Raw genomic sequence first — 22,724 nt, 5'->3', positions numbered from 1 at the left:
CTTTTTGTTATTTTTTCTTCGTCACGGAATCTTTACTTGAAAAATCATGAAAAAACAACAATAGCCCGGAGATTCTCTCAAACAAATATTAATGTAAGTGTTACAAAATTACTAGAAGCCTAGAACCATACAATATAAGTGTGTGTGTGAGTGTGTAACGTGGCCTGATTTAATTGCATAATTAATTTTAAAAGTGAAAAATATTTGTATAGCTGGAGCTCAATTTAAATTAATTCTATATCTGGGCATGAATTGGGAAAATGTTTTATTGAATTGAGTTGGGTAATTAACTGAGTTTCGCCAAACTCTCAAGAAAAAAAGGATCAAACATTATTATCAAATGGATTATTTTGCTAGATTAAGCATTTGTAACTAGGATAATTACAAAACAAAAAATGCCAAGGTTTAGTTCATCTACACCATAACATATATATGTGCCCTACAAAGTATTTTATTATTATTATTATTTTTTGGGTAAGTTAGTGAGACCATAAGTACTCTTTAGTAGATGAAGAGAACAAAATCGGTTTAAGTAGGATCACCTAACAAAATTTGATTGGTACATAATATAGGTTTTGCTTTGCCCAAAAATATAGAGATTACTTCTTCCATAAAAAAATATTTAAAAAAAGACTATGATTATAACTTTACAACAAGGCCAAAATCAGAAATAGATGTCCCTTGCGTGGATATCATGTCATATATATAATAATTGCATCCCCACGATACACGTAAAAGTTGCAAAAAGACAATCGTCTTCACTTGCATTGACTTGAACTTAAAAGTCGACAGTGATTCATGGTCTCTATTGATATTGATATTTATTTATGTGCGTGTGGAGTGTGGGTACACACACAAATAGACACCTAGCTAATACATGATACGATTCAAATCACCTCTTTGGTTGCCCAATCGCTAATATAGCAAATGAGCTACATCACACATAGGAAGGGTGAAAGCAAAATTAAGAACGGGAGCACACAACTAAAGTGGGAACGAAATATGCACAAAATATAAAAGTGACATTTGTTCAGAAAAATTATGTGATTTAACACATAAAAATTTTATTAAATCGCAAAAGGCAAATTTAATAAATCCTAATAAACTATACTCGATGGAGATGAAAGTAATCCAATTAATTTTCCTCCTCCAAATATTGGATTATCCGTCAAGTCTAAAAGAAGCATAGCCATGTAAAATTTTGAATTAAGTCATTTTTGTTAAACCTTTTGACTTTTGTCGTACATATTTGTCATGCATGTTTTATGTGTGATATTTGTGGTGATTTTGATTTTGATTTTTTTGTTTTGTTTTTGTTTTTCTGAAGTTTTTAGTGTTAAATTTCCCACTCACGTTATATACGTGTCATATGAAAATGATTTTAATTTTAATTTTTAATTTTTTATTGATATATTTCCCATGCACGTTATATATGTGTCATTTGTTGATGAATTTGAAAAGTTTTTTTGAGATTATTTTTCACCCATTATATATATATATATCAAAGTCCAGTTTTCTCATAGGCCCACTCATGTTATTATTTCCTTTTATTTAATAAATTTGCTTAAAATTCCAAAAAAGAAAAAAAAAAAACAAATGTGATGGGCTACCAGGGTGTGGTTGATTAACTTGAGAGTATATAAAAACACAATCAAAAACTATAACTCGGTAATTTACCCCCCAAAAAAAACAAAAAAATAATAATACTATAACTTAGTAAAAAGTGATATCTGGAAAACTTTTTCTACAAAAAAAAAAAAAAAAAAAAAAAAAAAAAAAAAAAACTAGTTATTTTTTGACACCTCCAAAATAAGTTGCAGGGAATTGGTTTGATAGGAAGGAACAAAAAAGAGTGTACGTCTCTTATTCGAGAATCAGCCGGGATAACGCTAGGCTGGAGGACAAGTGGAACTTTGTTGTCGTGGTGACGTCAAAGAGTGAGATGGGACTCTTAATAGTGTTACGTGGCAAGAACTGAATGGTTAGATGTCTAGCCCTGATTTTAATCTTGATCTGTAGGACCCACAACAGTGAGATCTTGGCTGATCCTTGTAGATCATCACCGGATCCGAGTACGATCTTGATTTGACCGTTGATGTTTGTCCTTTCAAGTATAGGGCTATACACCTCATGGCACTGTACTTGTTAATGGGTTATGGGCCACAATAGCCCAGAAAAACTGAACATCAGGCCTAATATAACAAAAGTCCCTTCGCGGTGGGCTATGACCAAAATGGCAGGTGTCGATGTAACCCCCATTAATTGTTGCCTAATCTAAATTTAAAATATTGAAATTTGATGGCAGATTAAATTTCTGTACTACCTTCTGATTTACAATTTATTTTTAAATTTTAAAAACTTTTAGTGACACAAGAAGTCTATTTTGAGTAGGATTGCATTTGGACCCAACCAACCCAAATCTAACTCTAGTCTAACCCAATTTTTATCACCAGTTTGGATAATTATGTCTTTTGTTAGTTGGGCTTGAACTAAAAATACTCAACAAACTTAATTGTGATTGGATAGGGTGTGAGCAATTCGAACTAAAAATTTAATCTAACTTTTATATCTATTCCCTTTTAAGAGCATTTTTAACGGTATGTTAAAATATTTTTTTGTGTAAATACACTGTGTAATTTTTTTCTATTTTCAGCAATCTGTTGAGATACATTGCCACATCACCAATGTGTAAGGTCAGATTAACATATTTCATTTCTTATCTTTTTTTTCTCATTTTATTAAAGAATCAATCAACCATAAATTAAGTTAGTTTGTAAAAATTATGTGGGTCCTCGCATGATACATGATTAGTTGTTATTGGGGATATATTTTTATACAAAAGGTATAAAACAACTGTTGAAGTTAAAATTAAATAATTTTTTTTTTTTTTTTATAAATTCATCATTACACATCAGATTTATAAAATAAAAAAAATATAGACAACGATTGGAGATACTCTAACTTTTAAATGTATTGCATATACTTGTATTTGCAGGCAACCTTTTCTCTTTCCATTTCATTTTTTTTTATAACTTGTTTTGTTGTACATTAATCGTTTGAGAAGGTTTTTTTTTTAATTTTTTTTACTTGTTCACAATTTGTTATATACTTACCGTCATTCTTTGGCGATTTAGCAAGGATAGGAATAAGTTGAATAACCAAGTCCTTAATCATGATGTTTTGTCTCATAGTTCTTGTCATGAATTATTCTTTAAATTATTACATTTTGAACACAAAATATTAATGTATGAGCCACCTCATTTATGTTGCCACTATGTGATATTATTATATCAATAACCCAATAATAATCTCATTAAAGTTTTCGAAAAATAAAAAATAAAAAAATACTCCTTATAACTTTTCATTTGTTCACCATATCTTTTGTCCGTCCCCAAAACAATATTTGTGAAAAAGTTTTCAACCTCATTATAACTTGGGGGAAAAAAAAAAATTGTCATTATATAGGTTTTCTTTTGATTCATACCTTTGTCTCCGCAAAAAAATATTTGTGAAAAGAAACATTTACCATCCAAGAAAGGCTAAAAGGACTATATGCATTCGATAACGCAGTCTCAGTAATTTGTTGAAGTCCCACTCCCCAAATTGAAAACCAGGACAAAAATCATTGTAGGCGTTACATTTTCTGTATAATTCCATCCTCTCCGAAACCCTAAAATCCACACCTCTCAATGCTTCGAAGTCCCTCTCAAGAGCTCGCACTTATCCTTAATGGCGACCCTCTCTCACTTCCCAGGCTGCTTCTTTCTCTCTTCCCATAAGCACTTCTCTTTCCCTCTTCCCTCTCTCAACGTACGTCACTATCACTGCCCTCTCCGCCTCACAATTTCTGCTTCTTCAATCAGTAAACCCAGGTTCTTTTTTGTTTCGAATGCATTTCTACACACACACACACACACACACATATATATATATATTATATGTTTGTGTTTTGCTTCTCCTAATTATTTATGGAATTTGATAATTTGTGGTAATGTAGGGCCAGTAAGAAAGTGAGAAGCGATGCAGAGCTATGCAGTGATATCCGGCAATTTCTATCTGCGGTTGGACTTCCAGAAGATCACGTCCCTTCCATGAAGGAGCTTTCGCACCATGGAAGGTTTTGATTTTATTCACCGTCTTTTTTATTTTGGTTTCTTATCTCATATGTCTTGGTGTTTCTGGTGATTTGCTTTGATGTTAGGCGGATTAATTCTGTGAAATCTTTGATTGCTTGCGTTGTTATTGGTCATGAGTCGGATTAATGCTGTCATCAATGTCAATATAATGAGAAACTATTGAACAAATAAGCTTTGCAAAGATAGACGTAGGGACGGACCCAGGAAGGCCAGGATATTGAGTGAGGGGGGCAAAAGTGAATTTTTTTTTTTTTTTTATAATTTCAGAGGGGCAATGGTAAAATTTCAAAGGTATATAACTGAAAATAAGGAAAATTACAACCAAAAAAAATTCAATATATTAGGGTTGTTTTATTTATTTTATTTTTTTTTTAGTTGGTACTCACACACACATGTCTCCACTAAGGCTCGAACCCTAAGGGAAGTAGGGACGTAGTACTGCTAGACCACTGGCCTGTTGGTATATTAGGGGTGTTTTAGTTTCCTTACTTTTGAAATTTTTTTATTTTAGGGTTAATCTTTTACAAATTTTTTATTTAGGGTTCGCCTATATATATGGTTTTGATACATAGGAATTATTCATATTTAGTTTGCCATAATTTATTATATCCTCCTCCTTTTGCTTCTATGCTCTTGCATCAGAGTTCACCGACTCCTGCATCAATTTGGTATCAGAGTTATTTTTGTCTTCATCAAAAATGATACTTATATGACAAGGCATGTAATTAAAATAGGACTAGAAAACCTTTGGACTTTAGCCAACAATGAGCAATGGTTGGCTTACTGATAGCAATTGCTTCCAAAAGATCAAATTGAGTCAATTTGGGATGGTATTCTACTATTCTATATGCAGTGGGTTTAGGTGGTTGGTGTCCGGCATTTAGTGGCAGAAACCTCTTGTAACTTGCACTTGAACTATCAGATCTAGGTTGAAGTGTCAAACTGTTTTATGTATCACTCGACTCAAATGGACAAGGACTTAGACTTGTGGACAACTAAGAGGACTACCATGTACATTTATTGAAGAAATAAAGAGGATTGATATTTGAGGTGGCATATAATTGAAAATGATTCACAAAAAAAAAATATGAACTTTTATTTTACAAGACATAAAATCACAATCAAACTCTAATCACTGCAGTTTTAACCGGAGTACACAGCTAGAAGACCTATTATTTCGTGTATTGGCAATCAGTGGGAATGCATAAAGATGAAAATGAGTTCTCACATAGTTTCCATTGACCTAGAAAAAGCATATGGCCGAGTTCCTAGAGAGAGAATATATCAAATTGTAGAAGCAAAGTGGTATCACTTATATAAATTGGTTTAAGTAAGGAAATTAATGGTGTGGTAACAATCATTAGAACAACTAGAGGAGAGACATATGACATTTCATCAGAATAGGCTTACATCAAAAGGTTAACATTGAGCTTTTTCCTTTATTTTCCACATCCTTTATGGATAAACGCCTTTTTTTTTTATTTTTTTATTTCTCTTTTTGGATGGTTAGTTATGATAAACTTACTGTTTGTATTTAGAAAGAGAAATTTAGAGTGAGGACTGATAGTTTAATTTTAGATTATATGTCAAGATGGGGTTTCATCTTAAGTAGGATGTACACAGAATATATGAAATAGAAATAAGGTGATGTATTTGTTTATGCATCATAAATATATTATTTTATGTTTGTATGTTAATTAATTATTACAGAAAACAAATATTGTTCTTGAGCTGGAAAATTCTTATTTCGCAAATATTTCGAGTATTGGAGAAATACTTTCCAAGTTTGATTCATGTCCTTTCCTTTTCTTAACAATAAACTCTATAGGCAAGACCTTGCAAACATTGTCAGACGAAGAGGATATAAACTTATCAGAAAACTTCTTTCAGCCTCAACAAGGACAGACTCCAATGGATCTGATGTAGTAGAAGTAGCTGAAAAACCAGATGCAACCAGTGATTGTGGAGATCAACCAACAGGTCAATACACTTTTTTCAATATTTTGTGCCATTACTTATCCAAAAAAGAGAATATATATGTATATATATATATTTTGTGTCATTTAGTGGTTTGAAATAAACACATTTTTAGTAATTATTTTTATTGAGAGCCTTATACACTCGTAAAAGGTCAGGATGAGAAGGTGGAAGATATGGCTGAAGATGTTTCCTTGTCAAGTGAAGTTTCTGCCACATCAAACTATATAAAAAATGGGAATGGAGCAAATATTGATCACCCACTTAACTCCGATGGAAAAAGTTGCACGTCTCTAGAAATTTCAACCAATACATCTTTGCAAGAAAAGGTGGCAAAATTTATTCAGAATGGGGAGCTGGACATAGTTGAAGGTAAGTACATGAATAACATGTTTTATGTCTGGTTTATCAATAATTGATGTTGCCTGTACAGAAGGAGTTAGTGTTGGCTTTCCATGCAAATATGAGGTGTCTTACTCGGAAATGAAGGAACATTGTATTAAAAAAATAGTATAATTATCAAGTACTGACAAAGATGGGCAGAGTTCAAACATAGATTTTTGTTTTTACTGCCCAGAACATGGAAATAAATTAGAGGAGAGTGTAACTTTCCCATAAAAGCCTTTTTAATTTTTAGAGACTGGAACATTTTTCCCTTATACTTTTGGGTGTTGGGGAGTTGGAGAGGGGAGTGCATTAACAAGATTGCTTAAAAGGATTTTTGAATCCCAGACCTAGGTAAGTTTTGAACATGCAATGGATTATTGCTGGGCATTGAATGGCTATAGCTAAGATTTTGGTTCTATGAATCTTAGCCCTTCCTTGCTGTTAGGCTTTAATATATATATATATACTTCTCTGCATTAAAAATTAGGAGGAGGTGATAAATCCCCCCGTCTTGGTCTGTTATATTTATCTGATCGTTGTTTTCTATCTCTTAAGATTGGGTTTTCTCAAATGGTGCTGTGTATCTAGGCATTTGTTTCTTCTGCTTAAACATCTGTTATACTTATGCAGCAAAGTTAAAACTTTTTATCATTTCATTTCGTCTTTTTTTCATCGTGTCTTACCTTTTTTAATCTTAATAAATAACTACCAGTCACTATATGGGAAATATGGGCCACAGTTATGCAGATGGAGAAATGCATGCCACTATGTAAGCGGTTTATGGTTGCCAATGTACACACACTGATGCATAACAGCGGAAAAGGACATCATATGGGGTAACTGGTAAGTCCCATTAGCTTATTACAGTTGGGCAATGGGACATAAGGTGACACTAGGAAGATCTGGAGGCTTGATAGCAACATGTCATTATTCCTCATATAGTTAGGTTGTCTTAATCAGGTCTGTTAAACATCAGGAGGCATTGCTCAGTCCCACCTTACCTTCCAAATTTGAGAGAACATCATGATAAAGTTAAATTAAAATTGGAAAAGAATTGCAAGTGCTTGTAACCCCTTTATTGTTAACATGTGGACTTCACAATTCCACAGTTACTATTATTATTTTCATTCATTTTTGTTTAAATATGAGAGGAAATAATGATGCAAAGTATGAATTCCATTGTCAATATGTTGAATACTGTAAATAGTTCTTATTTGTACAACAACATATGTTCTTTCCATAAAGATTGACATTTTATTTACCATGAGTGAGTCTAGATTTTGTGGTTTGTGTATGGCTGCATTCATAATATGTGCATGGGTTTTATCCTCTATGGTGTCTGAATGGTATCTCTTACTTATCAGAAAAGATGTGTTCCCCATCCTTGGGGAAGTGAGCTTCTTATTTTTTTATAATGGTACGTTATTCCAAGCATCAGTAAATTACCTTGGTAATTTGGTATGGAACCATTTTTATACTTCCTTACTATGTCATTATTTTTTAACAAGTACATCCTTACTATGTAAATATAGATGAGCATGTTGTTATTTACATGTTGGTGCCTTAAAAATTTGAAGTTAAGCATGTACAACTACTTGATGTTCAGATAATGGATTTGGCATTTTAAATGAGACTGGTGCTGAAGAAGGCTTTATTGAGTCGGAGAATGTCACTGAATTTAAATCAAGTTCCCTTGGTGAAGAACACCCTCATCATGTGCTTGGCAGAAACGATGCTGCTAAGATACTGAAGGGAAGTACATTGATGTCCTCACGGATGATGCCTCCTGCATCAGGAAACAGAACTTTGAAGTTAGTACCTTGATATCTAACAATATTGCCCTATTTATAGCTTGATTTTTTCATTCCTTGGTCCTAAAATGAGCAACTTTCAATTTAAGCATGATTAGATAGTGCTGGTAAGGTTGCTCCATTATGACCTCGAGGTCACGGGTTTGAAACCGGAAACAACCTCTCCATGCGGAGGTCAGGTTGCATTCATCTTACCGACTGACCCTCCCCGGGCCTTGCAATGGTGGGGGCCTTGTGCATTAGGCTAGCCCTTCTAGATAGTGCTGGTATTAGTTCGCTTAAAAAAAAAATTATGATTCTAATGATACTTCACTTGTGTTTTTTACTTCATAATAATTGAATTGGGTGCCTGATGTGTGTGTAAACTTTGGTCGGTAGAACTAAGCCTTGTTCTAACTATTTAGGTAAATTACACTCTATATAGATGCTTATAGAACTATAAAAGGTTCTGTTTGGTTACCAAGAAAGAGCAGAGAGAAAATAAAACGAATCTTACCTAACAAAATTCCCAATTACTTTGTTTTGGACTTCTGTTTTCTGTTGTCCAAACAGCACATAAGTTTTGAGTTAGAGAACAATAGAATGATGGACTTATTCTTTTGTCAGTTTCATTTTCTCTCACACTCTCTGCATTTTAAAGAGTTCCCTCTCTCTCTCTCTCTCTCACCTAAGTGCATTCCTTTTGTCAATGGAATTTTTGTAGGGATGGTCACTTTTCAAGTGAAGAACTATTAGTTGCTGAGAATGATGACAATTTGGAAGTTGAGGTCATTATTGTATACTGTGTTATGAGTATTCATTTTCCATTGTTACTTGTTTTGAAATCTTAATCCCTTGCTATTGTGTTATTATAATACAGGCAAGAAAAAGGGAGAATCAAGTCGAAATTAATCATCTCAAGTTCATGCTGGTACCAATCTTCATAGAACTTGTGGCCTACTTGTGTTGAACTTCTGCCTTTGTATGGTGATATGTTAGATAATTTTTATAAATAATTAATTTTATTATTATCTTTTTATTGTTTGATGTGTTTAGCATCAGAAGGAACTGGAATTGTCTCGGTTGAAGGAACAGATCGAAAAGGAAAAGGTATTTTATCATAATTTGGACTATATCAGTCAATTCTCACCATAGAATTATATAAATAATTGCTTTATCTTTACGCTTACATGGTTTGTAATAGCAAACATGGATACTTTTGGAAACATTTTTAGAATTTTTCGTGACAATATACTTCAGCAATACATATCCTCCTCGAATAGTGGTGTTCGTTACTTACTTTTGAGCATGCATATAATATATATTGAGTTGTATATTTATATAATTACTAAATGCTATTCTATAACCTCCTTTGGAGCTGGATTCTGGTATATCTCTTTGCTTACTTGATGAATAGCATGGAACCTGACATTTCATGTGCAGTTAAAAAGTAAGATTGTTTCTTCCAAACAGTACCTGACTTGAATTTTTGGTCTTTAGCTGCAACTTTACTTTAATGGCACTGTGCTTGATCGCCAGTGGTTCACTTTCTATAGAAATGTGTGTGTCTCTTTGTATATATGTATGTAATAAATTGTTTTGATATTATTCATAGATATCTAGTGACACCCTTGTTAATGGATGGCAAATTATGTGAGGGTTTTAGATAAATGTGAAGATTGAGAGGGAGAAGAAATTATATGCAGAAATAGGGGTATAATGGTAATTTTGAAACTCCTGTTCATTCCATCATCTAAATTGGTTCTTATAAAAAGTTGGCCATTAATCGTGTTGCAATCGAACACAATTGGTTTTTGTGTGTGTGGGTGGGGGGTGCAATTTACCTTTCGTTCGGTAATATTGCATATTGCGTTCTGTAATTTTGCACAATGCACAGTACTTCCCTAAGTTAACAAATGTTCCATTGTGACCTCGGAGTCACGAGTTCAAATTAAAGGCAATAGCCTCTCCGCATGCGGAGGTAAGGCTGCGTACATTTGACCCTCGTGCACTGGGTTAGCCTTTTTATTTATTTATTTATATTGTAACAAATGTTCATTAACACCGAGTTCAGTGTTATTAAAGGCCCAAGGCGCGCGCCTGAGTGAAGTGAGGCGCACAATTGAAAATTTAAACTACCATAATAACATTCATATCTCATAAGTCATCAATATTGTTTACTTATCAAAAAAAAAAAGAAGTCATATCAATATTGTAAAAATTAATATCAAATATAAAAAAGTAAATCCATCAACTATACAAGCATCCAACAACCATAAAATAGAGCACAAATTTGTTTTCTTGAAAGGCAAAGCAAAATGTGTTTTTTTGAATGGTAAAACAAAGCACAAAAAGAAATAAATATGTTAACCAAAAAAATAAAAAAAAAATTGTTAACAAGAAAAAAAAAGAGAAAAAACATAGCCAAAAAAAAAAAAAAGAGACACAGAGAGAAGAGAACTAGACGAAGAGAGGGATGTAAACAAAGATAAGAAGAGAGGGGAGATCTACAGGAGAAGAGAGAAAAAAAGAAAGAAAGAAAGAACTGACGTGGCTTCGTCGTTCATTTCTGCAACTAGGGCTTTGTCTTCGTCTCACAATCTCATTCTATCGTTGTTCAGTTAACACTTTGACTCTTGGGCTTTTTTATTTTTTTATTCTTTTGTACAAAAGTTCCTTCTATCGTATGCTTGGGCTTTCTTTTTTGTTTATTAAGTTGCCAAAAGTACCCTTTTTGGCTTAAGAAATAGAACAATCGTATTTTTTTAAACAAATATCAGTGAGGCCTCACAAACAACAGGCGCTAAACCTGATCCTCGAGCCTGGGCGCGACTTTAACAACACTGACCGAGTTGTTCATTTATTTTTTATTTTTTATTTTTTTTGGGTTTTATAACTTTTTGGGAATAACATTCATTTTATTTTCACCTTCAGCTTGCCTTGTCAATTTTGCAAACCAAGGCAGAAACAGAGATAAGCAAAGCACAGAAACTTATTTTAGAAAAGGATTCAGAATTAATTGCTACGGAAGAAAGCCTTTCTGGACTTGAGGAGGTACGTCCTCTACTCTTCTACTTGTTACTTTTTATGTTTGCATTTTACTGTTTTTAGTTTTTACTATTGTGGCTGAAGCATCTTGGAACAGCCTAGGTTAGTCTCCAGATATGGGGAGGCCTAGATTGTCAACTTCTATATTTTATCGATACGTGGGTGCACTTAAAAAGGCCAGTGTTTAGTGTTGGTCCTGTCAATCTAAGGAGGTAATTATATATTATTAAATTTAATTGAGGAGTACATTCCCAATTCAAGTCGACAAAGCCTTGTCCTAACTACTTTGGATTGGGTACATAAATTATGTTTGATCATTCAGCTCCATCCGAGGTAATATCATTTCTTTATTATTTATCTCAACCCATGTTGGTTTTGATTTTCTCTATCCCTTAGCCTTACCCTTAGTGTGAGCTATATTATTCTTCTTCATTGGTCTTTTTATTTAAATTTTTAATACTGGTATAGTGGTATTCACAGTACATGGCCAAAGCATTTTTGTCAATTTTCCAGCATTCTATCTTTGGATGTTATTTCAACCGTTTCATGAGTGTAATTATTTGTAATTTTATCCTTTCTAGTTACAACTCATTCATTCACATTCATTTTCAATTACTCTCACGAGGAGTACTTATTATGAGGCTATAAGAACTTCGGATGGTGCATTATTTGCTTCAAGGTTTGCTTGCAAAATTTGCCTTGCTAAAACGTTGGTAGAAGAGTTCCTCGTACAGTACCAAAAACTAAATCTCTTATACTCTATGTTGAAAGAAAAATAAAAGTTGAAGAGAGACAATAAAACATAAAGAACACAAGAATATAACGTGGTTCAGCCACTGGGGCTTACATCCACGACACACAAAGCCCAGAGGGCTACATCTCTTTCATTCCATTCTCTCTTAATTTTGTTTACAATAACCACCTCCATTTATAGGTGAATTGGGCAAGACTTGTAGCTATAATAAAGGAATTACACAGAAAGTCAAATACAAATATGGCAACAACTTGTTACCCAAGTATAACAACTTAACATTCTGTCAAGGAGTGATTTAAGGGCTAAAATTACTCATATAATTATTCTCCAACAGCCCCCTCAAGTTGGTACACGGATATTTAACTCAAGTGTCCAACTTGAAAGTTGATCTAGATATCCGAGACGAGACGAGTTGATTTGAAGATCCGAGACGAGTAGAGTATAAAGTAGGGTATTATAAACCTGCTTTGATACCATGTTGAAAGAAAAATAAAAGTTGAAGAGAGAAATTAAAACATGAAGAACACATAGATATAATGTGATTCAGCCACTAGGGCTTACATCCATCACACACAAAGCCGAAAGGGCTACATCTCTTTCATTACTTTCTCTCTTAATTATGTTTACAATAACCACCTCTATTTATAGGTGAATTGGGCAAGACTTGTAGCTATAATAAAGGAATTACACAGATACTCAAATACAAATATGGCAACAACTTGTTGCCCAAGTATAGCAACTTAACATTCTGTCAAGGAGATAATTATTCTCCAACACTCTAAAATTCCTGATTCCCTACTTTTTGCCACTAATTAATTATTTAAAGTCAACAACTGGTCATGACTTGAGTTCTAGTATGGTAAACAATTACTTCTTGCAATTATTTTCTATAGCTTCTCATCACCTCTCTTTGTATAAACATTGAAACGTAGTGTTGTTTTGGACTTCCTCTATGGCATTGCGCTGAAGGTAGTAAATTTCCTAATTTTATTAGGTTAAAATTCAGTACTGGGGTGAAGGTGAAACCGTGGAGGTGGCAGGTAGCTTTAATGGTTGGCATCATCAAATTAAAATGGACCCACAGCCATCATCAAGTATCTTAGACTCTATTGGATCAAGGTTCTTTTCTTTTTTCAAACCTATCCTTTTGTTGTTTTCCTTTCTCTGTCTAGTAACTAAATCTGTCTTCAAAGTCTGTTTCTCTCAGTTTAATGAATTTTTAATTATAAATTTGTATTGGGTAAGGGCTTCTTAGTTAATATCTTATTATTCCCTTTCATTCATTTAGACAGTTTTTCAGGCCTTCTTTCCATGAATATATGGCTCTCCTACTCTCATTTGTTTATGTAATTATCTCTGTACAAACTCTTTTGTTTCTAAAGGCTCAAGATATCTTCATATTCATTTACTTAATTGTTCACCTACTAGGCTAAGTGGTACTACTCTTGTACGTCATGTTGTCAACACTATGAGATTATGTGGTTTTTTTTTTTTTTTTTTTTTGATAAGTAAGATTTTATTAAAAACGCTCAAAAGGGGAGTGAAGCCCAAAAAAACAAAAGGGCCAAAGGGCGCCTTAGACTTTCAGAGAGGCCAAGAAAACAATAATTTCTTCTATAGATCTATAATCTCTCCCTGAAACCCAACAAAAAAGAGTAGAAATAACATAGAACTTAGGCATAGAAACATGCTTCTTTTTTCCGTCAAAATATCTCCTATTTCACTCAAGCCAAATACACCACCAGATACAAAGCGGCGTAGCCCTCTAAGCGTCCTTAACGCCAGCCCCAACAGAGACGCCTCTCCAAGCCTCGCCAGCCCCAACAGAGACGCCTCTCCAAGCCTCAATCAACCCTCTAGAGGTATAAGGCATGGCCCAATGGACCCCAAATAATCGAAGCATCAAATCCCAAAAATCTCTGGCCATGCTGCAATGTAAAAGGAGGTGATCAACAGACTCCTCATTACACAAACACATGTAATAGTGATTGACCACCACCTGATTCCTCCTCCTCAGATTATCCTGGGGAGATTTTGTGGTTTTTAAGTTCACAAGTGCTTGAACCATGTCTTTGTGTTGGCTCACAGACACAATCTGAGCAAGAGAAGCGGGAATTTTATTTTTTTCTCTTTCAAATCTCTCTACACATTTTGTTTTGCATGTAAGAATAGGCATGGATGCTGTCAATTTGTCAACAAGCTTGGTAGATCAATAAAATCATTGGCTGTTGTGTGCAGGATTGTCTGTGTTTTTTATTTTCATTTTTCTATCCAACTGAATGAAGAATACCTCTCCCTAGGGACCCCTCATTGAACCTTGCACACAACCTTGTGGGTTAGATAATACTTTAGGACGAAGATCATGTGATCAAATTAATAGATAGTCCCAATCATTAGGCTTACACAGATCTAATAATTTCCACTAGTGTATAGTATTGAGTTGGTGGGATGTTAAATTTTTTTGATTCAGCATTTGTTTAGTCTAGAATATTTTATGGCAATTTAGATTTTCCGTGTTGTATATTCAATGGTCTTATGCTGCATATCTTTGAAGCCTGTACACTTACACAGGATACGAAATACGACAAATCAATAAATACTAGGGACACAAACACGGTAAATTGGTAACAAAGATACACTTAATTTTTTATGATATTCAAAATGGTTCTTCTTATTCCTACAACATATATTAGGCAGTCACCTTAAAGAGAAGTTAGCCTAAGTGCCTGTTTGAAACTGCGGGAACCTTGCTTGATGTAACCTAGATATGTATATCCTTCTGATTTAGTCTAAGTGCTACCATGGGTGCAACTTTGATGATGTTCGTTGTTTTATCAATTTTCAACCCAGAATCTATATTAATCTAAAGTTAACTAGCTAGGGGCAGCCGTAGGCCAATCTAGGCCAGCGTGTCAAACATGCTAGAATTGTGTGTGCGAGGCCAGGACAGAGCCTTATCAGGCTCAGCTTTGGCTTAAAATAGATCTGCCCAACCCTCTAGTGTGAGGGCAGGTCCAAGCACTACTGCCCAGTTTTGGGTATAAATACATTAGCCAACCCTCAAATAAACACATAAAGACAGACCCATCCTGATGACATAAAAATCATAGCTATTGGGTTGGGATAGGATTTTTACTATACCTTAGTTTGGTTCACACAGATGTATGACGGATTTTTGTAAATTTAGGAATTGCTCAGCCCCATGGGCCCAGAGTTCACAAGCATGCCTGCCCAAAAAGGTGAGCCAGAACAATTGAGTGAGACAAGTCATTTGAATCAGTAATACACTTTTCTAATTGAAATATTAGTTGCATATTTTCTGGTCAAATGTGGAGTAGATAGGTCCAAAACCAATTTCGTACTAGTATTTATGCACTGGAATGTCAGTTCTGATGACATTTTATGGACCCTGTTATCTTCTCTTATTTATTTTTTTTCATTTTTAAGTGAATGTTTTTTTTTTTTTTTTTTTTTTTTTTTCCTTCTTCTTGTTTTGGCATGAGAATGATCTGATTTTAACATCAACAATTTCTTTATTTAGATTGACTAGGGTGGGCTTATAGATTGCTGATATTGATGACTAGGACAACCTATATGAACCATTTATGCATTTATGCTCCATACAGTCAGGAAGGTTAAACTGTAGCAACTTTGTCATCTTTTTCTGTCAATAATATTTCTCTTCATAGCATTGAGTTTTCAAGCTTTCCACGGGTTAGTTGTGTTCTTTATTTTCTTTCCTTCTTTCTTTCCTTTTTATTTATTTTATTATTATTATTATTATTTTATTACTTTACAGTTTCTGTCCAGTCTTGTACTAAAATTACAAACTCATTTTGTGACAGTTATGCCAGGAAATCTGGACTTTGGACGACAGTGTTGTGGCTTTATCCTGGAACATATGAGGTGTGAAAATCTACATTCTACTAGTTATTTTATATTACCGTAAATTATTAAGCTCTACTGATAAACATTAGGTAGTTGAACAATGGCATGTTCACAACCAAACAAGGCAGATAGAGTTCTATTGGTCTCTAAAATTAAGCATCCAATATTCTTTAAATCATGAAACCATCTTTCTGGGCATTTTTCCTTGGATTGCTTTCAAGCTGGCCACAACTGTGGAAAAGATCCCTCGTTTAAAATAAACATCATGGTCTAATTTCGATGTTTGTCACTGTATTGACCAAGACAAATTGTGTTGCATATCCAGATATCAGCATTTACTGATTTGGTGCTTGCTAGTTTGCCTCAAGAAATCCCAACTACACATTCCTGTAGTTGTGAAAATCCATCTTGTAAAATACATCATGGGTCAACTTTGACTGTTCATCACTGCATTGACCATGGTTGATGTTAATGCATCACTTTTTTTTTTTTTTTTTTCTGATTTTTATACTTATCAGTTTGTCTCAGTTGTTGAATATCTGTGCAGAAAATAAAAATCTTCTCTCTCTTTCTCTCTCTTTCATTTTTAAATTCCTTTTCTCTTTGAGGAAAGGAGCACATGACGAAGGAAGAGCGGATACAGAAAATGAATATATGACCCAACATGAGTATTTTTGTTTTGTTTTTGTTTTTTTGTTCTTACCTAAGTCATCTCTTCCAAGTTCTAAGGTATAATTGGATATTTTTGTGTGTTGGTTGGGAGGTTGGTTTTGAACTTCCTGATGTTTTCATTTTTTAGGTTTTGAGAAAGAATGGAGAAGTCTCTTTGGAGTCACTGATAGAGTTAAAATGATGCAATGGTGTAAGAAGAAAGATGAACAGCACAAACTTTTTGGCTTTTATTTGTCATTGAATAGTTAACAACAATTTAAATGTCTGGCTTCCGCTCTATACTATTTTTAGATTTAATTCTATTTCCTCACGGGTATATATCAATGCTTAGACCATGAGTTACATTCCCGAGCTGTAGTATTGCCCCTGTAGTATTGCCCTTTCTTCTTTTCTTAGGAAGGAAACATCTAAAACGAGGGATGTCTTTGAGGTTTGGAGAAATAGTGGAGAAGTCTCCTTGGAAACACTGATATAACTGGAATGATGCAATAGAGTAGCAATGAAGAAGAAAGATGAACAACACCAACTTTTTGGCTTTAATTTTAGTCATTGAACAAGACAGAACAAGTTAAATGTCTGTCTTTCACTCCTATACTATTTTGGATTTGGTCCAGCCAACTGTGTATATGTGAGTGCATTTACCGACCATCCTTTATTGAGATTTATTTCTAAGGCAACCTACCGGATCAAGACCTTGCTTGTTATTTTAAACACAATACAAAATTGTCTTTCTATAGTATAATTGTACAATGGAAAGGCTAAGCAAACAAGAAATATAAATGATTGTTTGCGTGTGTGCGCACGTGTTTCGAAATATTTATGGTCATGGAAAAAGGAAAGGAAATAATAAAGCATTTATGATTTCTTAAAAATGTGTCATATCATTATAACTCTACAGTGTACTTTCCAGGATTTCATCCATTCATTAATAATATTCTGATCTTGACATGTTTTGAACTTTCAGATAAAATTCATTGTTGATGGCCATTGGAAGATTGATCCTCAGAGAGAATCGATTACCATGGGTAGCATTCAAAACAACATTCTCCGAGTTGTTAGATGATATGGCTTTGACGGAGGATATTTTGCTGCTTCTATAATACCAGTAAGGTAATTATTAAATTACTTTTCATGATTCTGACATGGATTGCAAGGTACTTAATAATAATTTACTTCTCGTGATTTTTACATGGAGTCAAAAAGCGAGCATTTGCATACCATATTTGATGGCAGTCTGTTTTATCTGGGCCACTAGATGGTTCAGAGACTTGCCAGTGCTAATATTGCAATGATTGGATATATTTGAAACGAAAAACAGAAATATTATATATTTGTATCATTGAACATGTGGACATTCTTCATGTCTTCTTCGTGACATATTTACCACTATGTAAATAACCAAAAAATAATCATTCAGACCTTGATGTTATGGCTTGATAAATCTCCCAAGTGATGTCTGTATTTTGGTTTCCTACCTTCTATTCGCAAGCCTTGTGGAAAGGATTCCATCTATTTAGGTAGGTTGGAATATTAAGTCTTTGTAACTCTTGTGCAATGTCTGCAAAATTTCAATAGGTTGTTGATAATATGATTGGTGACTTCGTATCTGTTGACCTCATTTAATGCATTCTTTTTATCTCTTGGCCATTACAGACAGCAACGTTTAATTGGTTTGCAGTCTTGGCTCTGCAGTGGAATTGATGTTGAAGCTTGAAGCCAACATTGTTGAAAGAGAGGCGAAAGGTGCAGGATCATTCATTTTTTGATTTTTCACTGCCATTTGTATAATTGAAAATAAGGGCTTTAGTCCTGTGCACTTTCGTACTCTATTTCCCATGTTCATGGAGTTGATGTGGTGAACAATGCAAAGAAGCGTTCCCACAATGTAAAGAAGTGTTCCCACAACCTTGCTACTGCTGGCCCATTCGCCTAATAATTTGAAATTTGGATTGTTGAATTTTGATTTTTTATTATTATTTTTTTTATGCTTGATATTTTTTTTTTTGACACAATTGGCATTGCAAGGACTTCCAATTTTCTATTTGCAGTTAATTGGAAATCCAGAAGGGCTCTAATTTCTGCGTTCCCTTGGATTTGGGGTGAAAAGTAAGTCCCAAACATAGACAGCATGGATGTGCATTTGGGAAAAGCAGGACAGAAAGAAGGAATGACGGCATTAATTGAGAGAGGAAAAGATATAGTTAACCTCTCAACTCGTTGTTTGGATAACGGATTAAGATAAGGAAAAAAGGGAAAGGTTATGGTATTCCTTGGTCATTTTAGGGAAAAAGATGGCGGGGAGAGAGAGAAATGTTAATTTATAGGTTGTGGGCATTTGTGGGTGTGTAAGTTATTATTATTGTTATTATTATTATTTACTTTTATTTATTCAAAAAAAAAAAAAAAAAAAAAAACCATTTTCTTCTTCTACTTCTAAGAGGAAAACAGAATCTTTTTTTGAGGGGGGCGAAAAATCTTCTCCATTTTGCCTCTTTTTCCTTTCATTTTCTTCTAACAAAAACATAATATCGTTTCAACTAACTTTACCCAAACGAGCTTAGGATAATGGTGGTTGGAAACATTAGAACAGTGCAGCACTGAACTCCTCTAGTCTGTTTGGGCCATACATAATTACTCCTACATTGGTGTTGCAGGGTTGAATTTACTATTCGATGTATTGATCATTTTGATTTGTTGAGTTATTGAGAGGAAATTTGACTGATTTAGCGAAACAAAATTGCAATTTAAGATAATTCTGTAAAATGAGAAGAAAAAGGGCCAACCATTATACAGATTCTGAGTTAGCAAGGAAGGGAAAATGAAAGTGGGTATCAAAAAGCTAATATTGGTGACATATAAGTAGTACAGAGTAGGACTGACATTCCAACATTACATGTATATAGTATATAGAACCAAACCAGGTAGGTAGGTAGCTAGGAATGAGAGCGTGTTGAGACCACGTGGAAAGGTCATATATGTGTAGGCGTGTCCCTTTTGCTGCCTTTCCCCACTTCTTCCTCTTTTTACTCTCTCTATCTGCACTTCACTTCTGTGAGGTTTTTGAAAAACACTCTTTCTTTTCTGCTGTGTTGTTCAAATGGCTATGATGAACATTTCTGCGGCTTTTCGTTTACATTTTCCTTCCTCTCCACGTTTCTCTAATTACCCAGTAACTTCCTCTAAAATGCCCTCCAACTCCTTGCCCTTTGCATTGGCCTCTAGAAGGTGCTGCGGAGCTCTTCCCCTTCCCTCTTTCGCTCTCAAGAACAGACCTTGCGAAGCTGTTGGTATAGCTGAAGACAGTGAAGAAGAAATGGAGGAGCCCAGTGAGACTCTGTTGTACTCCTTCACTCCTCTGCCTCTGCTCTTTGTTGCTGCTCTTCCTGGAGGTAATAATAATATATACGCATATATGTATTATATGTATGTGTGTAGACAGTTTTCTTGGGCTGTCTTACTAGTAACTGATAGGTTCAGCCTTTAGTGTCATATAAGAATGGTAGCTTCATTTCAATTGCATCATTCCTTTTTTTTCTTTTTAGTATTGTTGTGAACATTGTTTTTAAAATAAGTAATATTGTGTTATAATCTGTAGATTAATCCCATTGCCTGAACCCTGAAATTCTGCTGGAACTCCGAACTTTGTTTTCCAGATTTTGGCCATAAATTTTACATAAAGATAGGATGAACGTATAGCTTACAGTTATTATTGTCATAAGAAAGTAGTCGCATTGCCTGATAATTTGTCTTCTTTGATTTTCAGACATTTTAAAATGGTTTGATTATTGTTGCTACTTCTGATTTCTCCTTGTGAACAGCATTTCCTAGGAGTTGACTCATTTCTCGATCGGTAGTGGCTCTTCTGGTTGTCTTATTGTTGTGTTGCCAAGTTCATTTAGTTCCATTTTCCTTTTCACTTGACAGAGAGTCAACGTAGGATACGAGAATTTGTTAATAGGCATACTTAATGAGAGTTAGCTTAAGTGCTTTGAGAAGGTTGCTTCTGGGTGGAGAAGACATCAATCCTTATAAAATTAGGGCGTTCTGCTGCTAGTGCTAGCCATGTTACTTTGGGAGTGTGGCTTTCAGGAAGTGCTTGGTGCATTGCTTGTTTTGTGTTTGTGTGAATGCTTACTTATGACAGCTGTTGTTCATGAATTCTTGACATTATGTTTTTTAGCTCTAGGTAGGTGATTTCCTAAGTTTTGGTTTTCCTCTTCCTTGAATATTAGCTTCCAATGTGCTGAAGTCTTGAGTTTTATATATATATTTTTGGTTTTGTATTCTTCATTTACAGAACCTATTTGGTCTAGATTTTTCTTGATCTGTGTTTGTGCAACCTAAAGTTGACATCAAAGAAATTCCTACAATCCTTACCGCTTATGTAACGTTGAATGATATCCCACTAAGTCAGTCACTAGGTCTATACTTCCAGATTGACATTAGGCCTATTTTTCATTTGTTTTTGTTCCTTTCTGTTCTCTATATACGATCGTAATGAGATTAAACATCTGTATGTCAGCTGGAACTTTGAAGTCTCTATTTGGGCCTTTCGTTGAGCTCGTGAAGTCATGGAATCTTCCAGACTGGCTTGTGCATTGGGGTCACCCTGGTAACATGGTAAACTTCCTCCTTTTTAGCTTCCTGTAGCTTCTTTCTTCTGAATAGCCTCTCCATAGAATTGTTTTTTTATGAAACAGCAATTTTATAGAATTTATTCTCTCGTGTGATGCTGTAGGCTGTCGTACTCTTTGCCATGGGTGGCTATGGAACTTATCTTGGTTTCCGAATACGCTTTTCTAATGACACGGTAAGAAATCCATCTGAAATATGTATTTTGAATCATAAACAATCCCCTATTTTTTCAATAACATCATACTTGGATTACATTCTATAAATCCAGGGGGAGAAGGCGAAGGCCAAAGACTTGCACCCAAAACTTCTTGGAGGGATGTTTTTCTTCTTTGCTTTAGGAGCTACTGGTGGAATAACAGCCCTACTCACTTCAGATAAACCAATCTTTGAGAGGTACTTGTTGGAGTCCATATTTTAGTGTCTTTGAGAGGTACTTGTTGGGGTCCATATCGAGTTCATTTCCGTAATTGAAGGATTAGAGGGAACTAAACAGTTGTTACTTTGGACATCTTTGATTGATTTATATATTCGTTTACAGTCCTCATGCTATCACTGGTTTCATCGGCCTTTCCCTCTTGACCATACAGACCATATTGCCAGCATTGTTTGAGGTAAACAAATGTTGCATGCAGTGCCGGTGATTATATACTTATATGATTATTGTCTGTCCTTGTAGTCTGTTTCTTTCCTGTCTTGAAATATAAATTCGAATCGATGCAGGGGAATCCTGGATTACGGAATGTTCATGGGATCTTGGGTAGTGGAATCATGACACTCTTTCTTGTCCATGCTGCCCTTGGACTTCAATTAGGCCTCAGCTATTAATTAATTCTTTTCTTCTTGCCTAGACTTGTATCAGAGAAGTTCAGTTTTGATTGTTATGTACATTCTTTCTGGAGCTGTGGGCTTTAGCTCCCATTAAAGTAAAAAAATTCAATGTTGCATGCCCTGGAAAATAAAGAAATGATGAGCCACAGGCTAAAACAGTATTGTCAGTGTTGTTATGGTAGTAGTTTCACATTTTTTCACTCACTTGTATTATTGAGAAAGAGAACATCCATGTGAGTGAGAATGGGATACCTGTTAGTATGAGAAAATGGAATGTGGGATTGGGGATCACAAGGAAAACACAAAGCAGTGTTGATGGGGACTGCTAAATGAGAACTTATTTGCTCTATGATTATTTGTTTGAGTTCCTGCTGATAAACAACTTTGCAATGATCTGATTTGAATCAACATTTGAGATGGTTCATGAATTTGACATAAAATAGCTAGAAGGCATCCCTCACAAGAAGATTTTGGTCAATTTAAAACAAAGGATATTTTTGTAATTTCATACTATCATCATCAGGTCTTTTTTTTTTTTTTTCATTGACAGGCACACCACTCACACATCCATTTTACCATTTTAAAGATTTGAACCCTTATCAGACTTCA

General features: G+C 34.5%; 2 protein-coding genes across 6 annotated transcripts; both read left to right on the top strand.

Annotated features, from left to right (window-relative positions):
* Window positions 1-3,506: 3,506 nt before the first annotated feature.
* Window positions 3,507-18,622, top strand: LOC132293384 (protein PTST homolog 3, chloroplastic). Of its 5 annotated transcripts, none has more exons than XM_059790842.1 (13): window positions 3,514-3,872; window positions 3,998-4,117; window positions 5,965-6,116; window positions 6,267-6,485; window positions 8,107-8,311; window positions 9,015-9,072; window positions 9,171-9,221; window positions 9,347-9,400; window positions 11,225-11,344; window positions 13,087-13,211; window positions 15,938-15,998; window positions 17,617-17,762; window positions 18,306-18,622. In XM_059790842.1, exons 1-12 carry the CDS (start codon window positions 3,730-3,732, stop codon window positions 17,713-17,715), a joined length of 1,407 nt encoding a protein of 468 aa, XP_059646825.1. In that variant the 5' UTR covers window positions 3,514-3,729; the 3' UTR covers window positions 17,716-17,762; window positions 18,306-18,622. The 5 variants fall into 5 exon arrangements, with proteins under 5 accessions (XP_059646827.1, XP_059646826.1, XP_059646825.1 ...); XM_059790840.1 differs by having other exon boundaries at window positions 9,015-9,078; window positions 18,331-18,622; XM_059790839.1 differs by having other exon boundaries at window positions 3,515-3,872; window positions 9,015-9,078.
* A 1,027-nt stretch (window positions 18,623-19,649) lies between these two features.
* On the top strand, window positions 19,650-22,476 carry LOC132293385 (uncharacterized). Its single transcript, XM_059790845.1, has 6 exons — window positions 19,650-20,041; window positions 21,175-21,272; window positions 21,391-21,462; window positions 21,556-21,680; window positions 21,826-21,898; window positions 22,008-22,476. Exons 1-6 carry the CDS (start codon window positions 19,750-19,752, stop codon window positions 22,110-22,112), a joined length of 765 nt encoding a protein of 254 aa, XP_059646828.1. The 5' UTR covers window positions 19,650-19,749; the 3' UTR covers window positions 22,113-22,476.
* Window positions 22,477-22,724: the final 248 nt, after the last annotated feature.

The sequence above is a fragment of the Cornus florida genome, unplaced genomic scaffold (genome assembly GCF_030987335.1).
Source record: "Cornus florida cultivar Cherokee Brave unplaced genomic scaffold, ASM3098733v1 CherokeeBrave_3.0.0_Hap2_Chr02, whole genome shotgun sequence".
NCBI classification, from domain to species: domain Eukaryota; kingdom Viridiplantae; phylum Streptophyta; class Magnoliopsida; order Cornales; family Cornaceae; genus Cornus; species Cornus florida.
Note: the sequence above shows the minus strand (reverse complement) of the source record. Positions and strands in the feature narration are given on the sequence as shown.

What these genes read in the sequence shown, in the direction of transcription:
- LOC132293384 (XM_059790840.1), top strand. Translation starts at nt 3,730, where the DNA reads ATGGCGACCCTCTCTCACTTCCCAGGCTGCTTCTTTCTCTCTTCCCAT. An exon ending in TCAGGAAACAGAACTTTGAA is followed by an intron (nt 8,312 to 9,014) that starts GTTAGTACCTTG and finishes GAATTTTTGTAG; the next exon opens with GGATGGTCACTTTTCAAGTG. An exon ending in TTTATCCTGGAACATATGAG is followed by an intron (nt 15,999 to 17,616) that starts GTGTGAAAATCT and finishes TTGAACTTTCAG; the next exon opens with ATAAAATTCATTGTTGATGG.
- LOC132293385 (XM_059790845.1), top strand. Translation starts at nt 19,750, where the DNA reads ATGGCTATGATGAACATTTCTGCGGCTTTTCGTTTACATTTTCCTTCC. An exon ending in TGTTGCTGCTCTTCCTGGAG is followed by an intron (nt 20,042 to 21,174) that starts GTAATAATAATA and finishes TCTGTATGTCAG; the next exon opens with CTGGAACTTTGAAGTCTCTA. An exon ending in TATTGCCAGCATTGTTTGAG is followed by an intron (nt 21,899 to 22,007) that starts GTAAACAAATGT and finishes GAATCGATGCAG; the next exon opens with GGGAATCCTGGATTACGGAA.